At 41.5% G+C, this 20323-nt stretch overlaps 1 protein-coding gene across 1 annotated transcript in view; it reads left to right on the plus strand.

Annotated features, from left to right (window-relative positions):
• Positions 1–16292, plus strand: part of HTRA1 (HtrA serine peptidase 1) — a 34501-nt gene extending 18209 nt beyond the window's left edge. The window contains exons 4-9 of the mRNA XM_075155235.1: positions 9501–9695; positions 10392–10424; positions 11728–11842; positions 11967–12024; positions 12895–12990; positions 15569–16292. Coding sequence (XP_075011336.1) covers positions 9501–9695; positions 10392–10424; positions 11728–11842; positions 11967–12024; positions 12895–12990; positions 15569–15737 — 666 coding nt within the window. The 3' untranslated portion in view covers positions 15738–16292. The remainder of the gene's footprint in view (positions 1–9500; positions 9696–10391; positions 10425–11727; positions 11843–11966; positions 12025–12894; positions 12991–15568) is intronic.
• Positions 16293–20323: the final 4031 nt, after the last annotated feature.

A 20323-nucleotide genomic window follows, 5' to 3' on the forward strand; every position in this document is an offset into this window, starting at 1 on the left:
GTCAAAATACTGTGTAATGTAGATGCAATTAGGTGTATGTGATTGCTTGGGGTGCTGCTCATGTCGGTTTCCCTTATTTGGACTGTTAGTTAATGACCTCCAAATTTAACGGGCAAGAATGTTTCGTTTGAAACACATGACTCAAAAACATGTAGATCTCGCAGTGTTGTTTTAGTTCAGACCTATTCCCCAGCGAGGTCAAAAGTGTTTGTGCCAGAGTTCATGACTGAATCAGACGTCTAACGCAGAACTCTTGGATGACCCAAGATATGAAGTGCTCCTGCTGCTCCCTTGCCACCTTTGTCATTTAAAAGCTCTTTCTTTTTTCTTATTTAAAAGCTTCTTAACAGCAACGTGGCAAAAAACCTTCATAATACCAAGAATGTTTTTTTGCTATGCTGTTTTTTCCTCTGTTTTCCTGAGGTAACCTATTTACACATTTACCAATCGTTTATTTTCTCGTTTTTATATTAAAATAAGCAAAAGCAGATCTGCAGTAACAAAACAAAGGGGAAAAATCCCCAGGATGAGAACTGGCAGCATTAGGCTGAGTAGTATGTGGCAGGGAGTGAAGGGCAGCTGGAAAAGTGATTTAAAATTGGAAGCACAACGTGGTGGGGAAAGTAGGTCAGAAAATGATGGTGAGAAGGAAAGGACTTAAAGCGATAGGAAGGGGAGCTTCAGAGACGAGAGAAGCTGGGTGAGTCAAGGAGAGGAGACGTTGACCTGATGGGAGAGATTGTTCTGCGGACTTAAGAAGAGAGCCTAAAGAAATGGCTCCAAAATTGGTGAGCTGCTTGCGGGAAGGGAGAACCTGGAAGACTGGAAGCAGCTTGGAATAAAGAGAATTGAGCCAGATGAGTTGTCTGCAGTGAAAACCACTGCTAAACAGGACTGGAATGGCAATTCTAGTTATGACTTGCAAGATGGCAGATACTACTCTTTTTTAAAAATTACTGCTGTGTAATTAAACGATAGTCATCGTCTTCTTCCATCGGTTTAATTTTTGAACATAGTTGTGACCCTGTTTTGCAAATGGCACATCAACATTGCAGCCTAATTCATTTACATATATATATTTGCAAATTCTTTAAGGCAGGAACTTTTTCTGTCTTAGAGCTATCTAGAGCCAAATCAGCTACATTTTTCTTTTTGGGGGTGGAGAGGGGAGGGAATTGATCCCTTAGTATTCAGTTGTCTATGAGAAAAAGGGTTGGTTTTAATGAAACTTTGGGAAGTGTCTCGGTGCCGGGCGGCTGAGCTCTTGCAGAAGATGGTGAGCGGGCCCCCCCTGTCCTCCTCACGTAATGTCAGCTTAGCACATCCGTCTGGGTAGCAGGACATCAAATTTCACGTCTCTGCTCTAAATTAGATAGAATATGGATATAAACTTGGGTCTGACATATCCTTGGTAAGAGTCCTGTCGGATGTACAATCCAGTACCTTGTGTGTTGCTCCCCCCGGCCCCTGCCTGTGCATCTCAGGATCATTTTGAGAAGACTTGGGGAAAACTTCTTGTATTGCTTGTTTTTTTTCTGGGATGAGAGACCAGTTTTCCAGCTAGCTCTAGTGACACGGCACTGGGAAATCCCAATCCACGGTGTGGTCTGAGGCACCTCTGTTTGCAGGACAAATGATGCTTTGCACTTGGAGAATTAGAAACACAAAATTTTAAGTGTTCAGAAAAAGTTGAAATGGAAACGCGGTCAGCTGAGAAGTTGATTTTCAGACTGAACTTTCACGTGACACTCTATATATCCATCAGGTTCGGTGTTTGAGCGTTCCTTTTTGTACTGAAATTCCTTGTGGTCATTCAGATTTGTAAAAGGCTTTTTAAAATCACAGAGGTAATAATTTTTTGGAAGTTGAAATGTATTTGATGACTAAAGCAGTCAATGTGACGGTACAAATAACCCTTTAAAAATCTGGATATAGCATGAAAACCATCCCTAAGCGTTTTTCTGAAGTAAGAGGTGAAGTTCTTCCTTTTGAATAAATTAATTGAAGGTGACATCAAAGTTGCAGAAATTTTTTTTTCTTCTGTTTTTCTGTGGCATGGTAAGGCAGGATCTGAAGGATGAAGAATGCCTCTGTGGTTAGGAACAGAGCTGGGCTTGAAGTACGAGTTTCGGCTGTCAGCTGGTATTCCTAAAACTGTTAAGATTTTGCAGCAGCCTGCGTGCTGTTTTTCTGTAAGCTGTGAACATCTGGCCAAAGACATTGCTAGAACTAATTTGGCTTTGCCGAGTGCAATAGGAATTGAAAGAGAGTGGTAAAATCTAGGCACCGGTAAGAATGAACCGTTTCCCTGATTAAATTCTTCTCCATGGAAGAACATATTGCAGTCAATGAGGAATAGAAATCTTGGAATTGTTCTTCTAATCCTAAAATATGCTTATTTTTACAGTCTGTAGAAGAGAAAAACTATATTTCTTGTGTCCATAGTGAGACATAGCGGTTTGCTGAAGTGTTGAAAAGAGGAAGTAAGATTGGAGTCGTGGGGTAAATGCGAAGGCAATATAACTATCCCTCCAAATGCAAACAGCTTTGAGGAGGCGGCAATACTAGAAAGAGCCGGTTGCAGACAATTTGGATATGAACATGTGAAATTTATAAAACTTCCCTAGAAAAATTTGAACTTCGGCAGCACAGGCAGAGGCTGGTGAAATAATCCATCCTGTGTGGCACGTGTGATACTGCAGCGAGCCTGAAACCCATCAAAAATATTGCACAACACTCCAAAGCGAGCAGATGCTTTTGAGCTGGCAAAGCTGGATTATGAAATTCGTCTCAAGACAAATAACTACCTTGTTAAATGAGAACGTGTGATACAGCTGCTGAAAACTGAACACCAGAAGGAGGAAAGAAAATTTTAGGGGTGGTTGAATGGGCAATGTCAGGGTTAAGGAAGGGTAGAATTATAAAAGAGCCCTGTGCCCTCGCCCAAACCAAAGCTGGAAGCCAAAAGTAGCGGAAGGTGGAGGTAGCTTTTTACCTGGAAACCCCTTTCACCTCTGGAAATTGGACTCTGCTCTGCAGAAATTTATCTCTGTGGCAGGTGCCTATGGTTTGGCAGCGAGTACAGAAGGGGGGAGCATGGTGAATGACTTTATTTTGAGGTGTATCTTCCCCCTACGTGCTTAAAAACCAGCCATGAGGCACTTGCCATCGACTCTGAAGTAGCACCTATGTCATGGAAAACATGCCAGGGTTTGAAGGTTTTTGTTCCTCAGTGTGACCAGTTACTGGCTTCTGTATCCCAGGCGGGATTTGGCATCTAACTGATGCAGCAGCAGTGGGTTTGTGACCGATCTCTAATTTGCGGTGGTATTTCAGCCCTTTTGCTTCAGGTTTTTCCCGTATTTTACTAATAACCACTTAGTTTGACACTTGTAAATCAACAAGACCTTCTGCCCTCATTCCTTCGGTGGTTTCGTGAGGCAATGCAGCGTCTGTATCTTTGTGGTCAGAGGGGATTTGCTTTTTTTCCCCGTGTATACAAACTGGAGGAAGCAGGAAAGCAAACTTTCCTGTTTATGTATCAATATTTTAATAGCCTGCATTCTGAAAAACCAAACTACTTGAATACCAGATGTAAGTGGCTTTTCTAAAATGCTATTTTACTTTGAAATCTGTCGCTGAATATTACGTTGCTTCCTCTTTTGAGCCTGAGGAAGCCCACATATTGGTTCCAGAAGTCTTCAGGACCCATAGAAATGAAATAGCTTGTAAAAAGCTTGCATGTTAACTCCTGTTTACTCACCAGTTTAGGCAGCAGTGGTTTCCTGCCATCTTCAGCTCCTAGGAGCCCTCGCCGCGGGGACGATACGCCGGTCCAGCTCCCCGCACAGCAAAATGCTCACACACCTCCAGCGTGGGTATTTGATCTTATTTTGAGGGAGAACAGCAATATCTTGCCAGATAATTGAAATCCTGGTGACATAGCAAAACAACGCTTCATCCTTTTTTCTTTTTTTTTTTTTTCTGCAAGCTTCCCATGCTCCATATTTAGATAAGGAGACTCGGTTTTGTTTTTCTAACTATAGATGAAATACTTTTGGAGGTTTGTAATGCATTCAGCTTGGGTTTTTCATTTTCTTTGGCGTTTTGTCAAGCGGTTTCTAGATTGTAGGTGATACTCTACATTTTTATATGCTCATGGCCTGTGTTTTTATTTTGCCATAAGGTACTCTGAGAGTTAAATAGTTTCATTAATGAGAACAGAAATGCAATTCCCAGGGAAGTTACGTGCTTTGCCAGAGTTACATACAGCTGAATTAGCGTACCATACAAGCATCTGTTTCTTTTCCACCTAAAAATAAAAAGCATGAAGGAAATCTGTCGCAATTTAAAACAAATTGAACTCTGAACATTTGTCTCCTCTTCGTCAGTTTATTGAACTACTTCCTGCAAATTCATGATCTTCCTTCCACAAACGAAGGGGATTACAGAACAGAGAAGGGATTTGCTTGTTTTCTGTGCCAATGTAGAAACAGATTCACTTATTTCATGGATGAAAAAGTTCCAACTGAAATACCTACTGGTTATGGTCGTCTGTCTCTTGGTTTTTATTCCTCTGTGGCACCGGCTGTGCCGGTGGTGGTTACGTGCTCCCTCTTCCTTTAGTTTCAGAGCTGATTTGTCAAGGCTCCGGTTATTTTACCCAACTCGAGCTATGTTGCTAACGTACATCAGGTGAACATCTGGCTCCTGGCCGACGATGCTCTTCTTCTGTACTTGTCCTAATCTCTCGTGCCACGATAGCTGCGTCTTATTGTTGGATGAAGCTGTTTCTTGTGGTGGTGTGCAGCTCTGCATTTCGTGGGAGTTATGTTTATCCAGGGTTTGAGTCAAATCCATATATAAAAATGTCTGAAGCCCTTTGGGATGAGAAAGGCTTAAAATATTAACAGTAATTAATGGCTCCTTCTCCGGCTGGGTGTAAACAGTGAGTCATGTGCCACTTATGGTTTTGCATGTTTAGTCCTATTTCTGTGTACTTGCAGAATGCCTGCTTGCAGATTTGTTTTATTGAGTAAACACGGATCCCAGCAGAGCCCCGAGGCTTCATCAAATGAAAAACGGAGGGAAAGAAAAGACGTTATGTGTTGCCCAAGGTCATGCAGTGAGTCACTGGGAAAGCTGTTTAGGTGCTGGGTGTTTCTGGCTCCCTGTTCATTGTGCTGCAAGGCATGCTCGTTTGCCTGGGATTTTAATTAACTGTTGCGGCAAATCTATAGTTAACCGAAGAGAATCACGAGTTGTACCAGTAGTTACGTCATCCTGATGACCATCAGATGTTATGTAAAAATTGAAGAGTGCCCGTTTATTAAGTATAGTTATTAAGGGCCCTAGACCCAAGCACTTAAGCTTGGTTTACAATGAGTGACAATTAACATCCTAGGCAAGAGCTTGCCGGTGGAAGGCTGTGAGGGCACAGGCAGGGTGTTCTGGTACAATTCTAGATACAACCGCTGCTCTAAGTGCTTGCTCTGCATTTCCAGCGCTCCTCTTGTGGGCTGCAGAAGGACATACTTCCCACCCGATCCCTTGATGCCCAGGGATTTTGATTGCCTTTATACCCATTGCGCTTCAAAACCACCTCTGCAATTTAAATAAATACTTGGAGTTTTTTGATAATGGAAAGTTTATTGCCCTGAATGTGGCAATGTTATTTTTAAGCTTTTTTAGAGAGAAAACCCCAAAGTTAAATCCACCACAATGCATATATTCATCACAATCAATTCTTTATGGCATTTACTTGTAGAGGCACTAATAAGAGCATTTACATGCAGTGCTGTTAGGCTGCTCTGCACCACACCGCGAAATTATAAGGAATAGAGAACATGTTTTCCAAAGCTATGTTTCATAATATGTGAGGCGATTTTTGCAATTGATTTTTGTTCCTAGCAAAGGAAAGGTTAGCCAAACTCTTTCCAGAAGGCGTGTTGAATCACACGGATGACCCACAGCCAATCCATACAGCGTTAGACTTTGAACTGAAGCCTAGCTAGTATAGGCACAGGCTTGAAAACTCAGCACAATCAAAAGTAATTGTATTAGTCAGAGATTGTTCATGTATTTTCTTTCTGCTGCCAAATGCGATTTTGGCTTCGTGACTGTTTTTGTAACTCAGGAACATTGTATAAATCTTTGACTTTGTACACGACCGGTCTTTTTTTTTTTTTGTTATTAATGAAAAAAAAAAGATTTCTGTTTTCTTTTGCTTGTCTATGTTTCATTTGCTGATAAATGTCCTCTTTCTCTATAAAGTATCCATTTTCAGTGCACTGGGATACAAACAAAAGCCACTTTTTGTGGTGGTGTTGTGTTTTGTTTTTTTTTTTTAGTAAGGAAAAGCAGTGCCAAAAAGAGATGCACTTCTTGACCAACGACATCTTGAAAACACGTGCGACGTAAGCTTGATAGCATCTGGCGAGAGAAGGGCCAGGGTGCTCCCTCCATCCAAACAATACCCATATGGGGCTGTTTGTGTTGCATATGCTGCGTGCTTCCCAGCACAGCTAATCGTGGCTGCCTCTTCCCGCTGTACTGGAGAGGTCCCTTGGAGTCGGGGCTGTGGTTGGAGATGATGAACTGCTGAGCCGTGTTGCGTTGGGATGTTGCTGCTTGTCTGCCGCGCTGCAAACGCGACGGGGAAACTGGGTATCACCGTTCAATCCTTCTCAGAATTAAACCACAGCCTTGGTTGGGTTTATCTATGGCTGTGGCACTGATAGGGACCACGGATAATTATTATTTAATAGTAGGGCATTGCTGGTTGTGAAGACTTTCCTCTGAAAGATCATTAGAAAGGGAAATGTTTTTCTCCTCACTGTGTTGCCTATTCTGTTGCTCTTCCAACTGATTCTCTTTAACAAGCTGTTGGTTAATTATTTTCTTGCTGTCTGGAGACTGAAGGATAAGTTTCCATCGAGCATCTTATCCTGTCTGGGATTTGGCAATGAGTTTTATTGAAACAATCTGTTCATCTGAGTAAAATTTTGCTGGTGGAATTGTAACGAAGTTGGATAAAGGATACACAGGACCAGGCTTGTTACATATTAAAACCATAACTTCTGTATTTGCAGCAGCGCATAGTGATGACGGATGCCTTTATTCTTTACTTTCTACTTTACAGACATTCTGTATCTCCTAGGACATTTGAAGTAAAACTGTAGGTGAAAAATACAAAGTGATGGGCATTTGGGTTGGTTTATATTAGTGGATTTTTGTCCCTAAGGGTGACTTATCAATACAGGCTTTCAAACTGCTGGTGACAAGAGACCCCTAAAGAGCTAGCTCTCAATTTCCAATTTAAACACGTAATATTTTCCCTTTTTGCCAAAATTTAGTCAAGATTCAGCTTCTATTAAATTCTGAAAAAAAATTATCACTAACTTGGGAATCTGTACAGATAATCAAGGCGTACTAAATATTACCTTGTTTCTTTGCTGCATGAGCACACAGTATATACCTTTTGGATCCCATCAAGTACAGGTGCATAAATCTGTGTGCTTTGGAACAGTATGGGATGAAAAAGGCACCTTCTGGAAGTTTTCCAGAAGGAATGAGTTACGAGGAGGGATATTAAGCTAATATGTACCTCCATTTTAGGTACACAGCTCAAGAATACCTTGAAGGTACCCTGGTTTTTAATAAAGTGACTATGTTACCCACTCCTTGGAACGGAGAGGTAAACTCCTTGGTTTAAGTTAATCTCCAAGTGGGGCTTCCACTGCATCTAGAATCACTGGCGTGTTTTGAAAGTTTATACTAATGCCTTTTTCCTTTTGGGGATGGGTTTGTTGAGCAAAGGGAAGAATTTTGAAGTGGGGTGAGCTTGGAGGAAAGCTATGTTAAAGTTAAGTTTGCCAAGCAAAAGATACGTCCCTTCAGACTACTTCTGTTTTGATTTTGGGTTCAGTAACTGCTAATCCTCCACATCCTTAAGTGGAAACCTGAAATTATACATGTCCAGGTCCATTGATGGTAATAGAAATAGTCCAGTGACATGATTAAATATGTAGTTAAATACCTGAGGAGGGTCATAGAATCATAGAATCATACAGGTTGGAAAAGACCTCTAAGATCATCGTGTCCAACCGTCAACCCAACACACCATGCCCACTACACCATGTCCCCAAGCGCCTCATCTACACGTCTTTTAAATACCTCCAGGGATGGTGACTCCACCACTTCCCTGGGCAGCCTGTTCCAAGGCCTGACCACTCTTTCAGTAAAGAAATTTCTCCTAATGTCCAATCTAAACCTCCCTTGGCGCAACTTGAGGCCATTTCCTCTTGTCCTCTTGTCCAGGATCATTTGGACAACAGATGAAACATAAAAGGAATAAAAACCGTGTAACATCACTGAAAGGGTAAAGAGTGATTTTTAAAAACGCGACACAAAGGAGCAATGGATCTTGATGTGTATTTTACAGGCAGGTGATAAATAAAAGCAAAGGATTTATTTAAAATATGATCTGTTTCAGAACACCCTTCTTAATTACTTGGTGAGTAAGAGGCCTTAAGAACTTCCCAGCTATTTTCTGATTGCTGCGGGGGGGTTATTGGTCCAGTTTGAATCATCTGTTATCCAGCCAGTTGAGTTCCTGTGCAGTTACTGTCTTGGAGAAACCATACTTGGTGCCCTTGATCCATTGCATTGGCAAGGGTGTGTGGATCCAACCTTCCCTCCCTTTTTTTTTTTTTTAATTGCTGTAAATTGCAGTGATCTCTATTGATGCTGGATGTTAAGAATGTTTTGTGTCTTAGTGGGAATGTCTTCAATAACATGATAGTTAATACGTTCAGAGATAAGATCTTGAAAGGGAAACATAATGGTATCCCCTACTGTCATAACAGAAAAATCCCATAAAGTCTTTAAATCCTAACATCTTCAGAAGAAGACATCAGTGTATGTAGGAGGCAATATAATTATTTAGAAGAGATACTCCATTGACAAAAAAGTGAGATGAAACATTAGCTGGTGTCTTCTGAGAATATAAAATGCTTTTAACTATACATATGCATGTTTGATGCACTTCGTCTGTGGCTTTCATGACTCTTCAGTGTTCATTCTTAAACAATACATTATTTTTACTTCAGCAGCTGTTGGCTAATTATTTCAAGAAGCTGTTGGAAACAACTCATTCCTAGTATCATCAGATGTTTGCTTTGTACAGCAGAGCATAGATATTCCTTTGGTCTTTTAATTGTTTTTGATTTAATGGGTACCTGTTGTGGAAAAAGTACTCCTACGGTCTAAAGAGCCCGCTCTTTAGAGCAGAAGTTCATTGAGATGTTTCTGTACAGAGCCACATGAAATATTCAAAAAAAACAGAGCGAGTAAAATCCCTGAGAGGTAAAAGCCTCTCTTTTTTCCTCTGCTCCATTAATGTATTCATGTTTCTGTAGAATTTGCTCTAGCAGTGTAGTAGTGTCTTAACAACACTTGGAAATTTTTTTTTTTTTATTTTATTTTATTTTTATTTGTAGGGTAAATTGCCAGTTCTTCTGCTTGGTCAGTCTGCAGACTTGAGGCCAGGAGAATTTGTGGTCGCGATTGGAAGTCCATTTTCTCTTCAAAACACGGTGACTACGGGGATCGTTAGTACCACTCAGCGTGGAGGGAAGGAGCTGGGGCTCCGCAACTCCGATATGGACTATATTCAGACCGATGCCATCATCAACGTACGTCCTGCTCTGAGCCTCGTCTCCTTCAGCTCTTAAATTTCTTGAATAGTTGCTTTGAAAATTTCGCTAGTGATATAGTTCTTGAGAACAGTGAGCGCAGTTGGCTTTTCTTTCCTCCATGTAAATATGGACATCTGCGCTTGATTGTTATTTAAAAATCCCCCAAGGAACCACACCAAGTACAATATCTGCCTTCACTTCAAAATTCTTACAAATTACAAGGGAGGAGGCAATATTCTCTGGCAAATAAGTATTTTTTTCGAAATCCATCATGTTTTCTAAAAAAGAAGCCAAGCTTAGTTTAAGGATCAAGTTTGTTTCTGCATTAAGGCAAAACAATAGTTTTTGTACTTCTACTGTTGGCCTTGTAAGAAATCTTCACTAACAGCTCCCAGAGCTGTCCTAAAATCTTCTAAGTTGCTAGTGTGGTACTGTTAAAACAAAAGAAAAACCTTGGCTTTCTTAACTTGCTCTGGCAAGAGAAGAAGGACTAAGTGTTTGCAAAGCTCAGCTAAAAGGGGTGATGTTAAGTGTAGTTAATGGGTTTGGATGGTAAGACTGTTCTATTGCACATATTTAATAGACAATGAAAAAATTACTACAGAAATATTTCAGAAATTTCTTTCATGTTTTGCTTGCCATGAATTAAGAGGTAGATATTAAAACGTGTTCTTGCCATATGTTTATTTTCAGTATGGAAACTCCGGAGGACCCCTAGTAAATCTGGTAAGCGTTTCTTTACGTTTGTTTGCTTCGTGTTAAGCTTTTTAATTTTTCCTTTTTAGTTTAAAAACAAAACCAAAATCCCCACCCACCCAAACAAACAAACAAACAAAACCCCACACCAGAAATGTGATTCAGAGCATTCGATATCTGGCTGACTACACAAAATTCACATGGTTCTTACTAATCACTTGTCTGTGTTTATGTTGGCAAATCGCAAGATACGCTTGGATTTCAATATTTGAGGTGTTTACGGTTTGCATAGTTTTGAGCAAGTGTAATGCCTAATTTTTTTTGCCCATGCCTTGCGAAAAGTAAAAAGCACATTTTAAAGTTGAGGCGTTTGCCCTCACTGTATGCCATGCAGCCGGCAGTATTTTTTTTTTTGCGTACTTAATGGTTCAAAAACGTAGCTACCCCTTTATTTTGAATCACACTGCGGGGGGGGGGTGAAAACCCCACGTATTTATCAGGATATTAGGGCTTATTTGCTGATACTGTAGAACGTGGTCAGAGCTGACCTTGCAGCAGCTCGGAGGAGCCCAAGAGAGCACAACCGAAGCAGGCTGCAAAACCCAACTGCTGCGTGAGAGCTCTCCGGGCGGCACGCGGGGTCGAAGCGGGGGGAGGCAGTGGTCCTCAGTGAGGGATGGCTCAGGTTGGAAGAAAGAGCTAGTCAGAGCTGCTGCCTTGGAGATTTGGCAATTTTTTTTTTTCCCACCCGACTCTCAGTACAGTTTCAGGACCAGTAACTTCCATTTAAAAAATAGTAGTTGGGTAGTTTTTGTCTGGGATAGATCAGGGAAGGAAGCTGCTGAGATTTCAGAAGTGTTCCAATCATCAGGTGTCAGCAGAGATGTTTAATCTGAAATTCTCTCTTGGAGTCCTGTTACCAGGAAGAGCTTTTGATTGTTGGTGAACTGTCATTTTTCTTTAGATTATATTTCTTTAGATTATTATGCAATTATGCGATATTTGCTCAGCACCTTGCCGGCCGGTCGCGAGGTGCCTGCTGAGATAAACAGCCCCAAAGTGGCTGTAGAGTGCGCTGCTGGTCTGCTGCCCAATTCTGATCTCTCTTCTGCCAGTGGCAATATGAATATCAACGTTGGTTTTCCAAAATTGTAGAAGAATTTTTTATCAATAGATGATTCAGAGAAATTGGACTTAAAGAAACCATTTAGAAAATTGAAAACCAACTATGGAACGTGTTGTATGAATTTGTCTTTGTGATTGCTTGGAAGAAATCATCCATTTCTCTTCAAGACATTTCACATTTGCTAATAACAATTTCTTATTTCTCCAGGATGGTGAAGTTATAGGAATTAACACATTAAAAGTTACAGCAGGGATCTCATTTGCTATCCCATCAGATAAAATCAAGAAGTTCCTAACTGAATCCCATGACAGACAAGCTAAAGGTACTGTACTTCACCGCTTTGAAAGAGAAAAACATGAAAATAGTAGTAAAACAGAAAGTCAACAGCTATTGAGGCTCTCTTTTTGATAAGAGCAATTGATCAAGACCTGTTTTCCTTTTCATAGGAAAAGCTATAACCAAAAAGAAATACATTGGCATTCGAATGATGTCTCTAACTCCTAGGTAAGTAAAGGTGGGGGTTCCTCACCGTTCCGAAGTGTGGTCACTGCATGCATTTGGATCAAGCTCACGACCTGCAGAAACAACCAGGAGTTCGAACCAGCAGCCTCTGCCTCTGTAGGTGCTGGTGAAAACTCGCAGCCGGTTTTTGCTGCCTTTTTCTTTGCATCTGCTACGTGGTTGAACACTCTGAGCTAATAGGTAGACTCTATGAGCTAATTTTTAAACAACTCCCTGGCTTTTTCTTTTCCTTAATGCTTCAGAAGAGAATAGTTGGCATCGTTAGTTTGTCCTGGGGCTCTGTTAGTGTTGTCCTCTGCTGTCATGAGGGTCGAGGAGAAAACAGGACAGTGTGTTTTCAAGAATTACAGCAGCTACATGCATATTTCCATTTATATAAAATTATTTCCATTAAACCATTCACTGTAAAATGAAACTTTTGTGTGGACTTGCCTATTCATACTCAAACCAGAAAAGGCCATGAGCAGGTGATGCTACGTCCTGTGGAAGTAACTAGAAGCTTTTACACGTGCAGGTGCAGGATCAGAGGTACAACAAAGCATTGGAAATCGAAGGGGTTTTTTTAGGTGTTCAGGATCTTCTGGTTCTAAAATAACGACCAAGTTTTGAAATGTTTTAACTCAGATCCTCTGTATCTATTGAAATGATTATCTTTACCAGAAATAGGCATTAAGTGTAATAATTCTTGAAATACTTTTAAGGGTTAAAACGAATTGTGAGGTGTCACGTCAACATGTGTAAAATACTTCAGCTAGTGAATGTTCAGTGAGTTAACTAAGTAAAAATGCGTGGGGTGGTTTTTTTTTTTTCATCTTGTCAAAATATTTTTGTTGCTGTTTCTTCGTTTTCCAGCAAAGCTAGAGAGCTGAAGGATCGCCATAAAGACTTTCCTGATGTTGTCTCTGGGGCCTATGTTATTGAAGTAATTCCAGAAACGCCAGCTGAAGCGTAAGTTGAACTACTTTTTTCTCAAAACCACTGCCACTGACTTAAGGGGGTAATGATGGAGAATGTTCCCTGCTTAACTGGCTATCTTGATTATCCTAAATTAACAAAATTACAACCATCTGATAGCTATTAGGTTGTCTGCTGGAAATCAGTTTGTGGTTTCAGTCCAGTCCCCGATGGGCAATATTGCGAACGTATCAGGGTATTGCAGCGAAGCCCTGTCGGCGTTCCCGGCCGAAAGGGCAAGGATTCAGTGGGTGTGAAAACTCAATTTTCATTTTTCTCAGCGACTGCTTCCAAGACATCTGTTGTACCGATGCCAGTGCTGAATAAAGACGTTTGCTTGTGCACGCTCCCCACGGCCCTGCTGGTCACTCCTGTAGGAGAGCGAGGGAGAAGCTTTGCTTCCGCCTCGTGAAGACGTGTCCATCCCAGCCCGAGCACCTCAGTGTTGGGCAAACCCACCAGCTCTCCTGGCGTGCCTCCATCGGGGGTGAAATCCTCTCTTGGCACGAGGTACTCTTCCATGTGAGAGCTTTGTCAGGAGTTGCGTTACTGGGAAGAGCTTTTGGTTTTGGCCAGCTGGTCTTTTTCTTCGTATTACTCAGTATTTGCTCAGAACCTCACCTGCTGGTTGGTACCACACTTCACGAGATGCCTGGCTGAAGTACGGCATCTGGTCTGTGGTCACCGGCACTGGTCTGACTGGCTCTTGCTGGAGACACTTTCCCTTCAGAGTTTGGTTAATACAAAACCGCGTAGTAATCCAGGGTAGAAAACAGGAAACTTTATTCATTTTCTGAAATTAGAGATCATTTAAGAGAAGAGTAAATCTTTGTGGCAAGAAAGGTGTAAGTAGCACTGGAGGTGTGTGGGCAGAAAGCTGCTTGGAGCAGGCATATGTTATTTCTTGGGGAGACTGCGAGGATGGTTGGATGATATCTTTTTGTTACAGTTTTGATGCCACTGTAAGACATATACAGTGTTAGCTGTCTGGCTTGCTTTCCAAGTTATTGCTGCTTTGTGTAGATAATTCTTGTTGGCAGCGCTGTTCATGCAGAATACGGGTGTATGTCTGTAATGTGAAATTAAAGTGCAGTTAGCGTAGGAATAATGTGGCTGCTCCATTGTGGCACTGAACTTGCTGCCTCGACATGCAGGTCCGATCTGAAGGTGCAGAAGAATCGTTATAGGAGTACGGATCATAGTTAGCAGAGAGTGGGAGAAGGACATCAGAGAGGTAGAAGAAATGTGAGGCAATGTAGCCCTGTAACTTGAAGGCAAACTCAAATCAGGACGCTTCACCCGAAGGCTGGCCTGGCAATTAAAATGCAGCCCATGTTTGCTCTGGCTCCCCCGCTCCCAGTCCCCTTGCCTATGGATTTCCCCATTCTGCTGATCTCTCCAAGGCGCGTTGCGTAGACCTGCTGCGTAGGGGATCGGAGCAGTTCTGCAGCGACCTGTCCTGGGTATGAGTCGAGAGGAGAGGCTGCGTGAGAGACCAAGATAATCCGGAGTGGTTTATCCCATGAAAATGTTTTCAGCCATGCCTTCAATGGGCAACCAGATTTGTTGCAAACGTTGGCCAAGGCGTCCTGCTTGCAGGAGACGCTCATGTAAGGCGTTTTCTGCGGGCGGAAGAGGCCGATGACTGCTCTGTGGTTTTGTGAAGAAGGATTATGCTGAAGGGCTGAATCATGTCTGATCTGGTTACTTGGTTAATATTTCCATAACTTGGAGCCAGATCGTTGTGCAAGACCGGGCAAGACATTGTGGTCGATGGTATCCCTCACCACCCCGATTCTCGGTCCCGGCAGCAGTCTCAGCCAGCTGGGGGAGAGACCCGCGGCCCCGGGCAGGGCAGCCTTGCGGTGCCGGCTCCGGTTCTGCCCCGTCTTGCTTTGAGTCGGGAAGGTTTTGTTTTCAGTTTGCGTGTGGTGCTGAGGTCAGGAGAAGGGGTTCTGGGGGCTATGGGCAGGCGGGCAAGGGGAAGGACACGCAGGCATTTTTGGTGACTGGGCTAGATCGCTGCCTGTGTTACTCTGCCTAAGTTTAAAACACGAAGGTAAGGTGAAGTGGCTGCAATAAGCTATGCATGGAGAACAGCACGGATCCGGGACTGAAATTCCTCATGTGTTAACACACAGTGCCACTCAGATTGCTTTGCTATGTATACATGAATATAAGCTTGGAAGATTTCCCCTCTAAATTGCCTTGTTGCAATTATTTTAAAAGAAAAATATGCCTCTGTCTCTTCTACCGAATCGACATCTCGGAGCCTTATTGCAGAATTACTGCACTATTTTATTTGCAATAGTGAATTCCTTTGAAGTCAATGAAATATGGGATTCATCAAACTTGTACCTCCATCCGCTTTCTGAGGCTTCTGCATTGTATTGTGATCTTCACTGCTTCGTAAATTCTGATTGCTTTTTGCACGCCCGCTGCGTCTCTGTGCAACTGCCGTTGGGTGGGAAATAGGAAAAATCCAGCAATCTTTTTTTTTTTTTTTTTAAACAATATTGTAAAGATAATAAAACGGCAATTATAATAATACGTTACTGCTTTGTATTTTCAGTGGTGGCCTGAAGGACAACGATGTGATTATAAGCATCAATGGACAGTCGATAAGTTCAGCCAGTGATGTCAGTGACATTATTAAAAAGGACAGTACGTTGAACATGGTTGTACGCAGGGGCAACGAAGATGTTATGTTAACAGTAGTTCCTGAAGAAATCGATCCCTAACCAGAAACATGAGCTGGATTTCATGTTTTCTTTTAACAGCGTTGGACTGCTTATATTCTCTCTGTGCTGGTACAGGAAACGTTAGACTTCTGACCAACATTCTGCTTGTTCAGTGGATTAGTATTGGCCAACAGAGTAACTTCTAATAGATTTAAGGTACAAAATCAGTGTAATTTCACATACTCCAGATGATAATTTTTTTCCTTCTGTATTATGTATGCAATGTATTCTTTTACCGGCTGTTACATTCCCCGCTTAACAAATCGATGTTTGCTTCCCTGTGTTGAATAGATTTACCATTATTTCCGCTAAGATTTACACAAAACCTACGCACACAATGTGTGTTGTGGTATTCAGGTATTTATAGGTTAGCTGTGTTTTAACTGGAAATACCATTGTAAAGGAGTAGTTGGTTTAAAAGAAAACACAATTGGGAAAAAAAAGTTCGGTTTATAAACACAAAGAAATCCCGACCAAAATAACCTTTTGAGGACCCCGTGCAGGACTTTAATACTATGATATTTTTCCTAGTGTTATTAAAAGAATTCAACAGAACTACTTTTTGTGAGTGATTCATTTTACTTCCTCTTGTGGGGTGTTTTGCTTTGAACAGCACATCTGCCTGGAAGGACGTCCTGATGGTCTCCTCTTTATCATCGTAAACCGAAGCACTTATTTTTCAGTATGTGCTTGTATTTGCGCTCTTGTGCATCTGCTTTTCTTAGCATGGCTGGCTCGAATTTGTCATGTTGGCTATCGCAGATTGCCTGTTTTTCAGGTGTTAATACATTGTCCTTATTGTTTTAATTACAGCTTTACCAATGCTTGAAATCTGTTTGCCCACTATAGAAATTGTCATATTGTGGCTGACAGATCCTATATCATTCTAGTTCAGATATTAGGATGTTTGTAACTCTGGTAGATCTGGCCTCAAGTTCTTTCAAACAGGCTGTTTTAGTCACAATCTTGAGTGCTGGTGTGGGTATGATAGGACCTGGTTTTGACTGAGATATCGAGCATTCCTCTAACATAGAGACTAATCTTTATACATATATTTATGGATGCCCTTGAAGCTTGGGTAGTGAATGGGATTGTCTTACTGTGAAGTAGAACAATCAACCAAATGTAATTACAGTGTAATTGCTCGTTGGGTAAACAATAGGCTAAGCAGCTTTTCTTTTCCTCTGTTGAAATATGTATCTCAGAGAACAAATCCGAGGGCTATATTCAAGCTTTGGTGACTGTCATTCCTAAACATGCTCTTCTTTTGGAAACTGCTTCTTAGCAAAACTCTTCAGCTGGGTAGCTGGCAGTTTATGATTTTTTAAAGAAAGGGCTGTATTCCACACAATTACAGCAAGAAATGCTCTAGACCCGGATCCCTGACAGTGCTCCTTCTCCCACCAGCTGCATTTCAGTTCTGTTTCAGCCAGCTTGTCCCAGTTTGGGGAGCCTCTGTAAATCCTGGGAAAAAAAAAGCTTACTCACCTGGAATCACTATAAATTTACACAGTCATACAGTGTATTGACACTTGACATGACTGAACACCTCATTGCTGATTTACTTGTTCCGTCGCTGTGCTAAATCACCTGTCTGAAAATCTGCCAAGATATTATGGTGCCAAGTGCTGAAGGTCTACAATACTTTCTAGCATGAAAGATGCAAAGTAGAATGATCTTGCCGAGTTGCTTTGTAGTATATTTGCACTGCAAGTTCATCTTACCGACGTTGGTTAACACTTCAGCTTTCTGTTGAAGTGATATTATATTTTGCAGACCATCCATGCCCTGTGGAGTGCATGGTGTGGTGACATACAGCTCTTGGCAAAAATGAATTAAAAAATCTCACCTACCTTTTCTGCTTCTGCACCTAACCCAGCTAGCAAAAATTAAGCTAAATTCCCGAAGCCAGGAAATTGTGTTTAAAACAGAAGTTATTTTTCATCTGCCTTTTTATTTCCAAACAAGTAGTTGCATAATTTACAGAGCTGGTTGATTCTCTTTCTTCCTGTTGTTTGTTGTTGTGGTCTCTTCATATGCAAAACCATTAATTATTTTTTTTTGCCTTGGTTTCTAGCTAGCCGCTTTGGGCTTAGCAATGAAGTCCCTAGCACAGCACATCTTTATGCCTGTGCTTTACATAGATACTGCTGTGAGGCATAACTGCCGCAGGACAGCGGCTCGGGTTTGCAGGTGCGATAGGAAAGAGGCAAATGAACTTGACTGCTGTAAAGGGTTTTCTTTCACCACTGGGATTAGTGAAATATTTGACCAGCTTTCTAAGCTGTTTAGTCAAGGCCCGTAGCTCCATCTAGTGGGATGCGAGATGGTCTCTTACTGCCGCCAGTCCTTGTCCGTCATAGATTTGAAAGTGGTTTTCTGATTTACCTTTTTTATTTATAATTAATTACTTTGCATCAGATATCCAGAACCACGTGCATATCCTGAAAAATGTGTAGAATTTACTCTTCTAGTATCCAACCATGTTTGCAGCTGCCCAAATGGTTTCTTACAATCAAAATTGTCTCTAAATGAAGCATTTAAAATAAGATTACTGATAAGCAGAGACACAGAAGCAGAGTTTGTCTTTAATGCATTTAATTAGCATGTATTTTTGATGTATTATTGGGTTGTAGATTTGGAATGGTTTTTATTATTTGTTGCTTCAATGCACAGTTCTTTCCAAAGTGCAATTGAAAATACTTTGTACAGAATAGCTTTGGCACAGTTTGTATAACTATCAGTTTCCTGGAAATTTTAGCAAGTGTTGGACGCTAAATCAGGGAAATTGGACATTCTGGCTTGATTTTCGGTATTTTGGAATGTCTGAAATGGAAACTGGAGTTGCTGCGTATGTGATGCCGAGTAGATGGCTACGTGTGGCTACCCTCAGAGGTAGTTTTGAAAAGCTAGTTCACTTATTCCATGAGGGAAATGTCTTGAGCTGTAAAAGAAATGATCATGACTAACAATTGTCTGGTTTCTGTGGCTTGTATGCCAAGCAGCAAAGTCCTGTGGTTTCAATACCAGAGGACTTTTTTTTCTTTTTCTTTTTTTTTTTTCCTCCATCCTTCCCCATAACTCTTTTGTATTTATGTTAAGGAAGTTGAGGACGTTTTTAAAACTACATCTTTCCAAATTACAGTGAGAGACACATCTAGTAGGACATTAGATTATATACATGTTCTTATTGTGTATCAGCAAAATACTGTAGAGGTGATTAAAACTGTAGTTGCAAATATCAAATATCCAGGAGAAATAGCGGTGATCAAGAAGTTAGCAGTCACCAACCCAGAGCAGTGAATGAGGAGTGCCACTGAGTATTTACGTACATGCGATGGTAGGTCACTGCAGGAGTCCTTTTCATCCTTAGAGTGATAATGAAGAAATGTTCATTGGAGGTTCCAGGGATCTCCTTGATTGAATTATATTTGAGATTATTCCTGCTGTTCCTAAATTCCCGTATTATTTCACGCCGTTTCCTCTTCCAGCTAGAAAATAAGGATGTGACTTGGCATCCTTTACTCAGTTCCCCCCCTCCCTTTGCGCTAACTCCCTCCTCGTTAGCACTGCTGATGACTGGAAAGGAAACATCTGACTGATGTTAAGTCAGACTTTGAAGTTAAATGTCAGGGAGCTGTTGTGAGGCTTTCTTCACACCGAGAGAGAGAAACATCCCCAAGAGACAGAAAGGAGCCAGGCAGAGAAGTGATGGCTAAAGGTCTGCCTCATCTTGCTGTACCCGTGACTTTAGGGTGCAAACCTCAGCCTGGCAACCTCCCAGATCCCAAAATTCAACCAGTGTCGGATAAAGTCATGCGGAGGCGAAGGGGTTGGTAGCATGACTCATAATCTGAAGGGCATCGTCATTCTCTGATTTTACATTCTTAGTGTCTGTACGCTGTACGTCTGTACATCCTACACTGTGTGTCCCGCTGTGCTGTACAGGTGTCTGACACACTCCATCTGTTTTGTTCCCCTCAACCCCCAAACTCCATGCTCTTGTGCAAGATGCTGGGAAGGCAGGGCTGGACCCACTGGGCCCCAGGAATTAATCCAGTTTAGCCTCTTTGCACTGTCACGCTGTGAACATGCAAAATAACTTGATCTGTTAAGTGTTACTTATCGCACAAAATTACTGCTAAAACCAGTGCATATGTAATTCGACTAATTGGACGGAGGAAGTGAGGAAGAAGGCTACCAGAGCAGCTTTTCAATTTAATCAGCATTTTCTGGAAAGTTTTCCTCCAATTTTCATGGTTTTGTTTAGTAGTCATGGTACTGCAATATCCGTCCCCATAAACTCTCTGGGAAAGTGGATAATAATTAGGAATTGATTAGAGAGAAAATGAGTCAGAGCTAAAGCATGGGAGTCAAATTTACTGAATTTGGTAAAGAATTAACTTTAGTAGCTTGGAAATACTGCATAACGTGCTGGAGAGGAAAATTAAATATTTGTTCTGTTCATTCCTTTTCTGTTCAGTGTTTATGCAAAGAGCACAGTGATTTTCAGAAAGCTTGCAATGTGGATATCTGAGGGAAACGGAGCGTGTGACGGCAGCCGGTGGGCGTAGGGCGCTGCGCGA

Source organism: Calonectris borealis, chromosome 7 (assembly GCF_964195595.1).
Source record: "Calonectris borealis chromosome 7, bCalBor7.hap1.2, whole genome shotgun sequence".
Classification (NCBI taxonomy): Eukaryota; Metazoa; Chordata; class Aves; order Procellariiformes; family Procellariidae; genus Calonectris; species Calonectris borealis.